Source organism: Poromitra crassiceps (genome assembly GCF_964638095.1).
Source record: "Poromitra crassiceps genome assembly, chromosome: 18".
Classification (NCBI taxonomy): domain Eukaryota; kingdom Metazoa; phylum Chordata; class Actinopteri; order Beryciformes; family Melamphaidae; genus Poromitra; species Poromitra crassiceps.
The window spans coordinates 19,932,354-19,945,805 of NC_139636.1; the positions used below are offsets into that span (position 1 = coordinate 19,932,354).

Here is a 13,452-nt window from a genome sequence, read left to right on the forward strand (position 1 = left end):
AACCATCTGGGAACGTGTCGTTGGAAACCGTTTGGAAAAGGGCGGGCGCTTTCAAAAAAATACCTGGCAGGTGATTGGATGAACCATCCGTCTATCACCGTCTAGCCTCCCGGTGTCGTCACACCTAAATGCCTGATTGGTCCGACCCACTGCTGGGAGAGATTCAAACGCATATCTGGCAGCATGGCAAGACGGATTTCTCGCGTGATCGTGACCTCGAGAATCCAGCTGCCCTCGCAAGATTACCCGTGGCCACCGCAGTTATACGATTTTACGAGGCTGTCTCCTGGAACAAGAGACTGTATTTCTGCTCTCGGTCACAGGTTGGAGAGCTTTAAGAGCCCCGACTCAAGTCAATTGCCCTTCTATGACTCTATCTTCTCTCAGGTCATTGGTATAAAATAGTTATTAGGTTACTGATGGTCCATAACTGATTGAAGCACAACTTTAACTGTATCTCGTTAAAAGACCTCTATCGAGACTTGTTTTACTTTTTTGGGTGCTTAGTTCCCTGTGTCGGTCAGCACGTTCGTCAATTTCTAACCGGGATTGTAACTCTTCTACGTGCCCCAGAAGTTTTTTTTTTTTTTTTTTTTTTTTTTTTTTTTTTACTGTCGATATGGATGAGTTTGTTTTTCCCGTTGGTGGCAGCGCAACTCCTCGCTTGAACTCGACTTGGCGCGTTCAGAAATAGACAGATGTGTTGCGGCGGTTGCGTTGCATCGCTGCAGTCACTGCGGCAGGACAGTCAGTATGTTAGTGATGGTCCATCTCTGAGCAGAGCAGTCCTGAATGGCCAGCTGGAAACTGAACTCTGACTGGCTGCTCTCCACCAGCTCCAGACAACGCTGAGTCTCACTGTTCTGGATGGAGCCACTCTAGAGAAGGGGGGAGAGAGAGAGAGAGGGAGAGAGAGATAGAGAGAGGGAGAGGGAGAGAGAGAGGGAAAGAGAGAGAGAGGGAGAGAGAGAGAGAGAATATAATATATGTAGTCTTGACATGAGGCCCAATCGATCAGCCAGCAATCTTGATTAGGCAATAAATGTTATAAATAGATCATCATGATTGCCTGATCACCATTTCGACTGCCCAATAAAAAAAGAGTTTCAATTTGAGCCAAGTTGCGTTAGTCAGCAGAATGTTAGCAGCGTAGGCATGTCGTCCATCTGGCAGTAAAAGTTAATTTCTGTTTTGAATCTCTCAGCCATCATAGATTAGAACCAGTTTCATATACTGGACGGGAGGCAGAGCCTTTGCTGCTACATTGAAAAACCTTTAATGCACTATGACCTAGGGTGAATAAACAGCCCAGTCATCAAGCACACATTAACATGTGCTATGTTAGCTTGACATTCATTGCCAGACCAATAAAGCTGTGTTCACACCGAGATACTTATTTTTCGCTGTGTCGCTTGAATTACCCCTTTGGAATCGCTCTGTCGCTCTGTTGAAATCGCTCATCAACAGGCACACGAATTGACGGACATGTGGGGGCTATAACGTTACGCAATGTCATGATGTTTGTCCACTACGAGCCACCGTAGTTGTTTACAAGCTAAGCCTATCAGCGTGCTCCTAACGCGAGCTCCCTACCGGTATTACAGACTTCACTTCATGTCAGCTGTCAGCCTGTCAATGCGGTTTTTTGCCTCACAATAAACCAGCGGTTTGTTCCAAGCCAGTGTGATCCTTGACTCGCTCTCACACGGCAGCCAATCAGCGTTGAACAGCGAGCGACTGATGCCAGCGTATTTTCGCTCGAGTTGGGATATTTCATCTGGGGCGACGAGCGTATTTTCTCCCTATCGCTCTGTCTCTGTCGCTCGGACGCCCATCGATTTTTCTCCCGGGCGAATATACGCTCAATCGCTCGTTTGCATTGACTTTGTATGTAAACTCGATGCCAGCGCAAAACTTTAATAGGTCGGTGTGAACGCAGCTTAGCAAATGCAAATGATGGGATCTCTGTTCAATTTCTATTTCCAGGGGGCGTTACCAATGGGCACAGTCCACAATGCCTCAACCAATCAGAGCGTGTGATGCAGTGCAGAGTGACTGAAACATTACTGATTACATTAGTGATCAGCTGATTTACCAACTGCCATGAGATCTGCTGTTACAGCGAGCCAGGCATTATGTAAGGGATAATGTATACTGAGCCGGTGATTACTGTGGAAATAATGACCGACAGGTGAATGATTTAGCCCGACGCGCAGCGGAGGGCTTAATATTCACCTGAAGGTCATTATTTCCAGTAATCACCGGCTCAGTATACATTATCCCGCTTAGAACACGGCCTACAACTAAATCATTCAATAATCTGACAAAAATAATTATTCAAATAGATTTTTTAATAGCGTTTTCAACACAAAGCGGTTTCATTCGTAATTGGCACACAAGACACCACAGCTGCAACTGGTTGGCCTAATTAGTAGCGTCTGCGGACAAAATGCTCTTACCAACTGATTAATCCAGGTGTGGCAGAGCAGCGGTCGGTTGTCGAGAAATAATGACCGGTGAATATTGTTGATTGACCAATCAGAATCGAGTATTCGAGAGAGCCGTGTTCTAAGTAAGGGATAATGTATTGTGAGCCGGTGATTACTGGCGAAATAATGACCGACAGGTGAATGATTGAGCCCCGACGCGCAGCGGAGGGCTTAATCATTCACCTGAAGGTCATTATTTCCAGTAATCACCGGCTCACTATACATTATCCCGCTTAGAACACGGCCTACAACTAAATCATTCAATAATCTGACAAAAATAATTATTCAAATAGATTTTTTAATAGCGTTTTCAACGACAAAGCGGTTTCATTCGTAATTGGCACACAAGACACCACAGCTGCAACTGGTTGGCCTAATTAGTAGTGTTTGCTGACAAAAGGCTCTTATCAACTGATTAATCTAGGTGTGGCAGAGCAGGTTGTCGAGAAATAATGACCGGTGAATCTTGTTGATTGACCAATCAGAATCGAGTATTCAAGAGAGCCGTGTTCTAACTGGGTATAAGGCGTATACCCAGCTATTTTTCAGATGGCTTTGCGTCTACCCACTTCTACCGGCAGATTCCACCAGGGAACATGTATATATATATATAAATGTGTGTGTGTGTATGTGTAGGTGTAGGTGTGTGTGTATTTATGGGGGGATGATAAATTAATAGTAGTCCCACTTCTCCAGGGACCACGACGCCACTGTATAAAAGCTGTGATTTATTTACACATGCAGCAATAAGAGCAGTCTGATAAAAGTGCTATATTGGAATGTTACTGTTTCTGCTTGCTGTGCACTTGTACTGTACATGATCTGCCATTGTTAGTAGAAAGTAAAATGCATTAGTGATTAGATCAGTGATGAGCTGATCAGAACCAGCCCTGATTGGCACATCCCTACTTGACATCACATATTTACAGCAAATTATGTGATCTAGAAAAATCACCCAATGTTATGTTAAGTTGTGTTATTATGTAACATTAGTCGTTTCATAACATTGTTTGCTTTGGCAACATTGTAAATGTGCAGTGAAGCTGATGCCAACATGTTGAATTTGAATCAATAGGAGATAATTATATCTACGTGTTATACTGATTTGTTCTTTCTAAGTCTAGCCTGCACACACTTTTGTTTTGCTCACTTGGATTAATGAGGTGTTAGATGGTTATTGTTATGTCCTATTTATGTATCTGTATTGTTGCATTCAATTGCATTTAGATGCTTTGGCAATACTGTTCATCAGACATCCACGCCAATAACACACAGTGAATTGAAGTAAATTGAGAGAGATAGGAAGAGAGAGAGTCATATAATAATGCCAGTCTGTATGTGTGTGCACGCACGCGCGCGCATCTTGATTTGTCCAGCAATAGGGACCCAAAATAGGTTCTTATATGACAAGGACAGTAATATGTTTGAATGAGCCGGAACCCCAGGAGAACAGTCCCAACTCATTTGTGTCAAAGTCATTGTGGGCTTTAGGAAGCCGGCTTTAAAATCAATACGCTTTACATCAGCCACAGTAACAAACACAGGGGAGACAACGTCAAAGCAGGCGGGAGAGGAGAAGCTTTTTTTTTGCAACCAATTTCTTTTATTGTCAAATTAACATCAACAGAAAAGCACAACAGAAGACAAGTATTTACAGACAACAAAAACAAAAGCAAAACAACTTGGACCATATCAACAGCAAGCCGGAGAGGAGGACCGAGTGTACCAGTGTTTCTGAAGAGGCTGGCTGGTACCGCTAACTCCGCAGTCCGCTTTGAGACACTACAGATACAATTATAAAACAATAGACCCGAGTGGACCAGTAAAAAACAACTGCAGTTCTCCTTGAGGCTCTCAACTCCCTGAAAAGATATCGATTGGCTCAGCTTTTGCCTGTGTGCACAGCTGCCTCAGCGCGGTTTTGCCCACTTGGTATCAGCTAACACACCATGTAGGTGTGATCGCTCGGAGGAACGACATATCCACACACTCATGTCACACTCTCTCTCACACACACACTTACACAAGAGAAGGTGCGAGAGAGAGAGAGAGAGGGAGAGAGAGAGAGAGAGAGAGAGAGAGAGAGAGAGAAGGAAAAGGGAGGGTAATCGAGCTCTGTTGACACTCCCATATTGGATTTACAAGAGTGAACCTCCATTTAAATTGATCACAGGCTAATCAGTCAAATGATTACTCCACACTGTGTAAGAAACCAAGATAAATCTTATTAGATATCTAACGATCTATCAGTTGACCCTTCACCCCCAACCAAGATCAATAGTTTTATATGAGGAGGTTACTCAGTAGAATATGTTCCCTCTCAATATAAGCAAAAAGTATACTCCCTTAAAAAATGATGAAATAACTATTTTACTCAAGCGTCAAAAAGGCAGATCTAATGTGCGTTTCAACAATACTGTCACCTAGCTGAAGTTTCCGGGAAGGTCATCGTTTGAAGTGTTCTTACTGATTAATTGCCTGTTTTCACAACAGTGTATTTGTATGTGTATGTGTGTGGACCTGAGGAAGACTAGCTAATGGGCTTCCTCGCAAAGAAGAAACAAGCAGGAGATGATTTGGCGCATATGGACGCGAGTGACAGCAACAGACTGGCAAACAAATTCAGAGTTGAGTTGAGTTGAATGAAAATCCTCTGGAAATTGTAAAGCCTTAAAAAGCACTGGGGAACAGGCTGGAACAGTTTGTTATTGTGCGACTCTACCTGACTTTTTTGTCTTTTGTTTGTCTTTTGCTATTTTTTTTTTAAAGAACCTATTGGAGTTAAATATTTAAAAAGACAGAAAGTAAATAGCAGCATGTCAAACCTTTTATGCTCAGTATCTCAGAGCTGAATCTTAGAATTACAAACTCATGGCTACTTTTTACTGCACTACACAAAATGCAACGTTTCTCCACAGCTCTCTTGCCAGCCATCAGGAGGCACCGCATCCAGCAGGACGGATGGGCACCAGTGTGGACTGTGCGGTAAAAGCAGGCTTAAAACCCATTAAGATAATGACAATGATCTTTCCTACCACCTGCGCTTAAGACAAGTCAATTGCCTTTCTCTAAGTGTACGACCTCCTGAGTGACTTCCAACAAGTGTAGTTAAAAGTCCACGCTTCCTCTCCCTGCTCCTCTCCTCTCCCCCCGAGGAGAACAGCTCAGACGGAGTGCATAGGAGCCGAGTCGGAGCATACACAAACACACAGCCTCTCTCTCTATCTCCCTCACACACACTCTTACACGCATACATGCCCCACACACACACACACACACACACACACACGCACACGCACACGCACACGCGCACACACACACACACACACACACACACACACACACACACACACACACCACTGTCTGGCATGTGTCCAACACCTTGTCCTCAATTCAGTGGCGTGCGCGCCTGTCACTCTGCCGAGTGCAGAGTTGGACCGCACTATTGATTCCCTGCTATTAAGGCGGGAACACCAATTAATCAGTCCGTCAGCCAGCCAGCCAGCCAGCCAGCCAGCCGGCCAGAAAGCATCACACAGACAGACAGTCACCCAGCCCCTCAATCATGGTGTCATCCACCTCAAAGGATGTGGTAACTAAGAGCACTAAGAAAAGAGCTATAAGCGCTATGATAAGAGCGAACGGATACCGGGCTGTTGAGCGTGATTGTGCAAAATGCTGTTTATCTTGAAGCGGCACCAGGCAAGACTTTGATGTAAAAATCCACCTAGATCCTGAAAACTCAAGCAGCTGCCTTCCGTTGCTGTGTGAAAACTGCATAATGCAGCTTGAAATTCCTTTTTAGGAATCCTTACATAGAACTGCAGTATGAGGTGAACTGCCTTTAGTGGAAAGACAGCTGTGCAATAGGGAGAAACTTGTTAGTGACTGAAGCCAAATGTGTGTGTGCAGTGTGCAAGGATTTTTTTAGAATACAACTGTGGGTTATCAATTTCTGATCGTAATGAATGAAAGAGGCCCAGCCACTGATCCCAAATCAGTGATGCTACACTGAGAAGCTTCATGAAGTCTGATAACCAGTGTAGAAGCCCAGCTGTCATACATTTATGCTCTTCCTATGATTCCTCTTGGGCTTAGAACAACAGCTAATGCAGCAGCAGTGCAGAAAGGTCCAGTACTGCAGTAACTGCAGTTTCACAGTCTGGACTTTAGGGATGGGACAGACGATAATATCGGAATTCAATATATCGCAATACAAATATATACAATGAATAGACAATACGTATCGTGGGGCAGGAAAATGAATCGTGAATCACAAATGAGACGCTGGACCATCAGTTTCACAAGCTCTCCAGTCTCCGCTCAAACTATATTACACTTAATGACATTGTTAAAGTGTTGTTTATATTCTAGCAAGCTGATGCCATTGGCTTCAACACGGGAGTCGACAAACCAATTGGGTGACGTCACAGTAGCTGCATCCATATTTATTATACGATCTATGATCACGTGTCATTTCACAAGATAAACATAATCCCATCCTTACTGGACTTATATATTATGAACATTGTGATCAATAAGAGTTGTGGCTTCTCCTGATGTCTCAGCCTTGATGGCACGGGTTAAAATCCTGACTAATACGACATAGTTACATCTCTCCTTCCCGTTCCTGTCCCCGGCTCATAAACTCATAAAAACGCTGGAGAGAGAGAGGGTGGACTAACAGCTCTGCTATGAAAACTAAAACACTGGAGTGCTATTTGCTGATGTGCTTTGGATTGTGCTGCCGTGTAGTGTGAATATAATGAATGGTGTTAGTGTGCTATGCATTTGTTAGATGAAACTTTTATTGGGTTACTCTGGAAGGGAGAAGCGGTGTCCATAAAAGGGACAACTATAAGAAAATAATCATATGCGAAAATAAAACAATACTACCTGCTCTCGTCTCGGTAGATTCCTCTAAAGGCAATTTTCCACTTTCACTTTCTTCATCACTCTCTCCACCCCTCCTTCTCTCTCACTCTCTCTCTCTCTTTTCTTCATTGATGGCCGCTCCCTCAGGGTCAAGCTCAGTTCAATATTGTAAAAGATCTACTTATCAATAATTCACCAATACCGACTGCCTGCTTCACATGAAACACTCCATCCCTCTCTCTCTTATTCTCTCCATTTCTCTCCACTCCACTGCATCTCTCTCCCCATAACTCTTCATCTCCCACTCCACTGCGCCCTGTTGTAGCTCATTTTATTCTCTCTGTCCACATCTCTCTGTACCTGCTAAATTTAGACTGTGAAAAAGAGGCTGGGGTATCTGCAAATGCCCACCCCACCCGCCGGCCCAGTATCAGATCCCTCAGGTCCGTCAATACTGTGTAAGGGGAGACTCGTGGGTAACCATTTTCATTGAGATATCTTGAGGTGAGAGGTTAAGGGACCCATTTGAAAATGTTTTTTCCCTCGCCAAAATTTTGCCTAACTTTGGAGCGTTATTTAGCCCCCGCCTTCTCGACAAGGTGGCATGACATGGTTGGTACCAATGCATGCCTTAGGTCTAACTAACGCATCTAGTAGAAGCTATTGTTCAGAGTGGCTAGTAGTTGCATTAAAGATCCCATATAGTGTACAACAGAATTCCCTCTGGTTATACAGCATTTGCATGGTCTATGTAAACATGGTGAAAGTATCAAAACGCACAGTCACCAACTAAAGCCACACAACCTATATTAGAAAAGCAAGTTTCTAAACGAGCCACTTGGACTTCCGTAACTTTTTTTGCAAGGTTTGCTCGTTATCATTTGTGTAAGAAATAATACACTAACACAGTGTTTTGTCAAAGCCTTTGGCATTGTTTATTACTAGAGAGGTTTCCCTACCTGTATCTGCTGGGCTGCACTGTCACACATTTCACTCTTGAAACGGTTAGCCAATCAGAACAGAGGGTCGTTAATATTAGTCTTAATTAAAGACACTAAGATGAACGTGTCCAAATGGATTGAGAGAGTGTTTTTGATACATGACGCCACACACACAACTTTGAATGGACCAAGAATAAAACATTGGGACGTTTATATGGACCTTTATAACATTGATTGCTTTCATACAGTAGTTGCCTCGTCTGCTTTTGATATCTGTTAACTGTGGTTGCTTACAGGCTATACTGTAGTTAACAGTTTGTGCAGGTTAACTGAGCTGCCTCTTCTCAGTCACACTACCCTACATTACATTCGACCTTATCAGACTATTCACTTTTACTTTGAATGTCACTGAATTGATCTACAGTCACACCACAACAAGCTTTTTCACTGCTCTTTTTTCCTCCTACAGTAGTTCTTATTTGCACACAGCCATTTCTCTTGTGGACCTCCCTGACAGCACCAGCCTTGGCTGATGGAAGATTGTTCTCTGTGCTGCTACATGATGTAAAAATAGAGGGTAAATGTAGTTAGTGAAAAGGGCAAAAGAGTTAAAAAGACTATTGTCATTGAAAGAACATTGAGCTTTCTGGCATCACGCTGGATTTTGTTGAAAGTTTGTGGATGGAGAGAGAAGAGAGAAGCGACAGTACGCGTGAGCTGGGTTTCAAACCTACGGTATGACGGGGACATTTAGTTCAACATTTTCTCTTGAGTAATCCGTGTCCACTGGCCAATGTGATCGGGAACATTTCTGGCTTGAGAAGGTTGATGAAGTCAACTTAAAGCATTTCATTTCAGTGGCAGTCGTCTCCGCTAAAAAGCGAGCAGTTCAAAATCGTCATAATCCCTGGGCCTTATTTGACTTCTTGCCTAACTTCTTCAAAGACATTAAGCGAACACACCAGGGGTGTTCGCCTAATGGGTTTCATCTGTTTGACTTCTGACATAAGTTGGGAGTGTGCAATTTTCAGACTCTGGCCAAAGCTAATTAGAGCCAGAATCACTACCAGTGTGGCCAGTAGCTCAGGCTACTGAGAGCACTGGGGAGCTGAGGGATGGAGAGCTATTGTTCACTGAGGAGACAGGAGGAATGATGGAAGAGAGAGAGAGAGAAGATGGTCTTCATATTGTATTGTTGTTTGTAGCTGTCTTGTGTGTATTGTTATTATGCTATATGCATATAAACAAGCAGCATAGTGCTCATGTACAAATTTATGTGTAGACTGGATGTGTCTGGAAAGAGCATAATTGTGGCTCTCACTAACCCAGTCAAGAGCTGCACTCGATATACGTCCAGTCTCAGGGCACATTGGCTTAAAAGCCTGCATATGAATTTATTTGAATGTTTCCTTATTTGACCAGTTGTTTTTTAAAGTGAAATGTATATTTTTTATGTTATTTGTGTGTATCTATGTATTTATGTATGTATGTTTTTTCTATGGACCATGAGTCTGCAATAAAGCAATCAATCAATCAATCATCACCACCACGCACCACCGACCCACCAGGACGGGCTCGTCGGGGGACCGATACATTGGTATCTGACTGCTAACCAGGTGAGCTCCGCCTAACTTCTTGATGAGACAGCCACCTGTGTGTCATGGTTCCAGTGTTTACTAGAAATTACTGGACAATGAAGCCTGATGTTAATGTTACTGTTAGAGTCTAGGAGCACTGGCCGTGACAACACCTGTAAAATTGGACTGTATCTTGCACGGTTTTGAAGCTATCACATTGACAAAATCTGTCCACAGACAGACAGACAGACAGACAGACAGACAGACAGACAGACAGACAGACATATAAACACCTGTACCGCAAAGTACTCAAAACCCCTTCTGCTAGTTCTTGCTATAACAGCTGTCTCTAGGACCACATTTTGACATGATGACACACAGTCGCGGATGGTCATTATGGATCTTCCCTCCTCAGACGAGAAATAGCAGGCAAGTTACGCTGCAAACAGAATACTAATTAATAATAATAATAATAATAATTAATTTATTTTATATAGCGCTTTGACCCAAAGATGCTGGAAAAGGAAAGCAATGAATCTAATTAAGCAGATCAAAGACTACATCTTACTGTAACAGAGAACCTGAATTGAGGGCAATACTTTAGCACAGTGTGAGTTTGTAATGTCTTCCTTGTGAGAGACTGTACTAGGGCATTGTCAGTTCTCAGTAGTACGCATGTGGCAACTTCTGTCATGTCCTGCTCGCTCCACGCTCCGCTCACATGCTCTGGCGTGCGTGTGTGTGTGTGTGTGTGTGTGTGTGTGCGTGTGCGTGCGTGTGTGTGATTTTTTATATATCTCACCTGTTTATACAGTCTATGGCTGCAAAAAGAATTCAGGTTGTATACTATAGAAATCAATGGGAAAATGATGCTACTTCTCACTTGATTTATTACCTCAGTGACCACTTTCCTAATGAGTTTAGGTTCTCACTAGTTTCAAGCCTTCTTCAATAGAGTATGCCTATGGTGTTTATTTATTAAATTATGGTCCCATAGAGTAAAATAGACGATAAAACAGACTATTCTTAGGGGCGTGACTGACAGATCCGTCCAGTGATCGCGCAGCTTGCCAATCACAGAGCAATAGCAGCCGGCGCTGCGGCTCTGTCTGGCGGAAAAACAAGCAAACAAACAAAACAAAAACCAGGAAAGAAAACAAAAACAAGCAAGATCGCAATGGTCAAAATGCCAAAGTCTAAGCTTCAAAACGGGAGTCCACACAACATTGGGTGATGTCACAGTGGCTATGTTCATATTTTTATACAGTCTGATTGTCCCGCAAATCAGTTCTTAGATCAGTAAAAGTTCTCAGTTTCTAGCATTTCTGTATGTAGGTATTTGACTGTACATATGGGAGTCCTATGCCTAAGTGTGTGTGTGTGTTGTACCTGAGTAAAGGTCCAGGTGAGCTTCATGTGCTTGGTGGAGGCGTAGCTGCACTCCAGCAGCCTGGGCCTGCTGTTAACATCCACCAGACACTTGTTGTCGTCGTCATCGATCGTGGGACTCAACACTCCCAGATGAAGCTGTTGGGAGCTGGTGTAGTACACGTTCTGCATGGAGAGACAATGGAAACACTTGGTTTCTTTCGCCTTCAAGAGTCCAATTGGGCTTTGGGAACTGAAAGTAAGGGTGGTTTCACATTAGTGACCCGGGACTGCTTCCGAGCACACTTGACCCCAAACTGACCCCAGGTCTGGTTCGTTAGTGTGAATATTGCGTTCCGTGCACAGGCCCGAAACAGCGAACCGTTCCGAACTTCCCGGGTCCACTTGAAAAGGTGGTCTCGGGAACGCTTCAGGTGTGGCCGGGGACGGAACGCATCAAGTGTGAACACAACCGTACCAAAACACTGAAGTGGACTGTTATTTCTTCACAGGGTGACTGATGACCAGTTAACTGGTTTGGACTTTTGTGACCTACAGAGGTAAATACCAGTTTGTGTACAGTATTGTTTTCTATATACTGTGGCAAATTGTAAAAGTGAGTTGTGTTGCTGTATGAAAGCAAATGCTACTCACTATTAGCAACACAACTCGCTTTTCCATTAATGTACATTTTAAGTTCGTCACTGTATAGAAAACAATACACAAATTCGTATTGACCTCTTGTAGTAGATCACAGACACAAAAGTCCAAACCAGAGGAGAAACTCCATCCACTCCAATACTATCCACATAATCCACTTGGCAAACAATAGCCTACTCTTCTTTGTGGTGTTTATTAGGAGGATCACAAGCCAACTAGGTGCATAATGACATTATCACCACCTATTGTATGGGAGTGTTTAGAGACGCAAGTGTGCCCGGGGACAGATCGACATTCCTAATGTGAAAGCTGGCTGGCGGGGGAGAGGGGAGTGTGGGCAATCCTTCTCGGGCACGGAGTGAAAGCAATCGTTCCTCGTGTGGAAACGCCCTAAGACACTTGACTGCTCTATACCTGCACTTCATCATGGTGAGGGGAAAATCATTTGGTACAAATTAACTTCTTTATTGAACAGTATACCACTCTCAAAATAAAGTAAGTGGAAATGTAACTTAAACTTAAAAATGAATTGTTAGTTGTAATTTTAACCTTCCATAATCCTCTCTGTATGCAAATTAGTTTCAACAACATGACAGGGCAGGAGAGCTAGCTTCTGAGTTCTTTAGCTTGCATGGAGTGTAGGCCTTTGTTTATCCACATACAGTATATACTGTATTTAAAGCTAAAACTTAAACATATCTTAAATATATAACTTATAATGATACAATAAGAATATCATATCATATAATATAACTTATACTAATATAACTTAAACTTATCTAGCTGTGGGACATTACAGAACTGGTACTTTTTGTTTGTTTGTTTGTTTCCTGTCCCATTGTGTTGGTTGTTATGCTGTACTTGAGATTGAATAAGCATCTGTTAGATGTGGAGTGCATATTTTCTCGCCTCACCTGCACAATTTGTCATCTCTCTAAATTGATTCTCACTTTTCATCTTGAGCAAAATAAAGAGGCCACCTGGAAGCCAGCTAATTAAGGAGGAGAGTGGCAAAGAACAATAAGGTGCAAACAGGCAGCGGCTGCAAAATGCAAGAGATGAAAGAAGTGGGCAAAAGAAAAAAGAGACCTTGACCAAGCATTAGCTCAAGAGATTTTGCATGTCTGAAGAAAAAAAAACACCACAATGACATGGTAATTTATGTAAATGTTTTCCCCACTTTTGAAGCTTTGCGAGTGTCTAGGAAGGTGAATATAAAGTGCACCTTTCGTTCAGAACATTTCAAATCATATCCAAAGATGCATTTGCCTGAGTGTGAGAACAAAAGCCGAGAAAAAAGAAGGACAGAAGACATCAAATGAAAAAGGAGAATGAAAAAGATCGAACTCCACCTGAAATGCAAACAAGCAGAACCAAGGTGTGAGAATGAGGAGTAATGGAAGAGAAAATAGAAATGTCACTCAGAACACACACACACACACACACACACACACACACACACACACACACACACACACACACACACACACACACACGTGTGTAGGTGTAGGTGTGTCTTATAGAGAGAGAGCTCCGAGGAGG

General features: G+C 43.0%; 1 protein-coding gene across 1 annotated transcript in view; it reads right to left on the bottom strand.

Annotated features, from left to right (window-relative positions):
* Positions 1 to 731: 731 nt before the first annotated feature.
* The window catches only part of LOC310792558 (polypeptide N-acetylgalactosaminyltransferase 18-like), a gene marked incomplete at its 3' end in the record, with an annotated part of 124,879 nt that continues 112,158 nt past the window's right edge, over positions 732 to 13,452 (bottom strand). The window contains exons 10-11 of the mRNA XM_083654256.1: positions 11,272 to 11,436; positions 732 to 878 (exon numbers count right to left, since the gene is read on the bottom strand). Of these exons, the coding sequence (XP_083510382.1) occupies positions 732 to 878; positions 11,272 to 11,436 (312 nt within the window). The remainder of the gene's footprint in view (positions 879 to 11,271; positions 11,437 to 13,452) is intronic.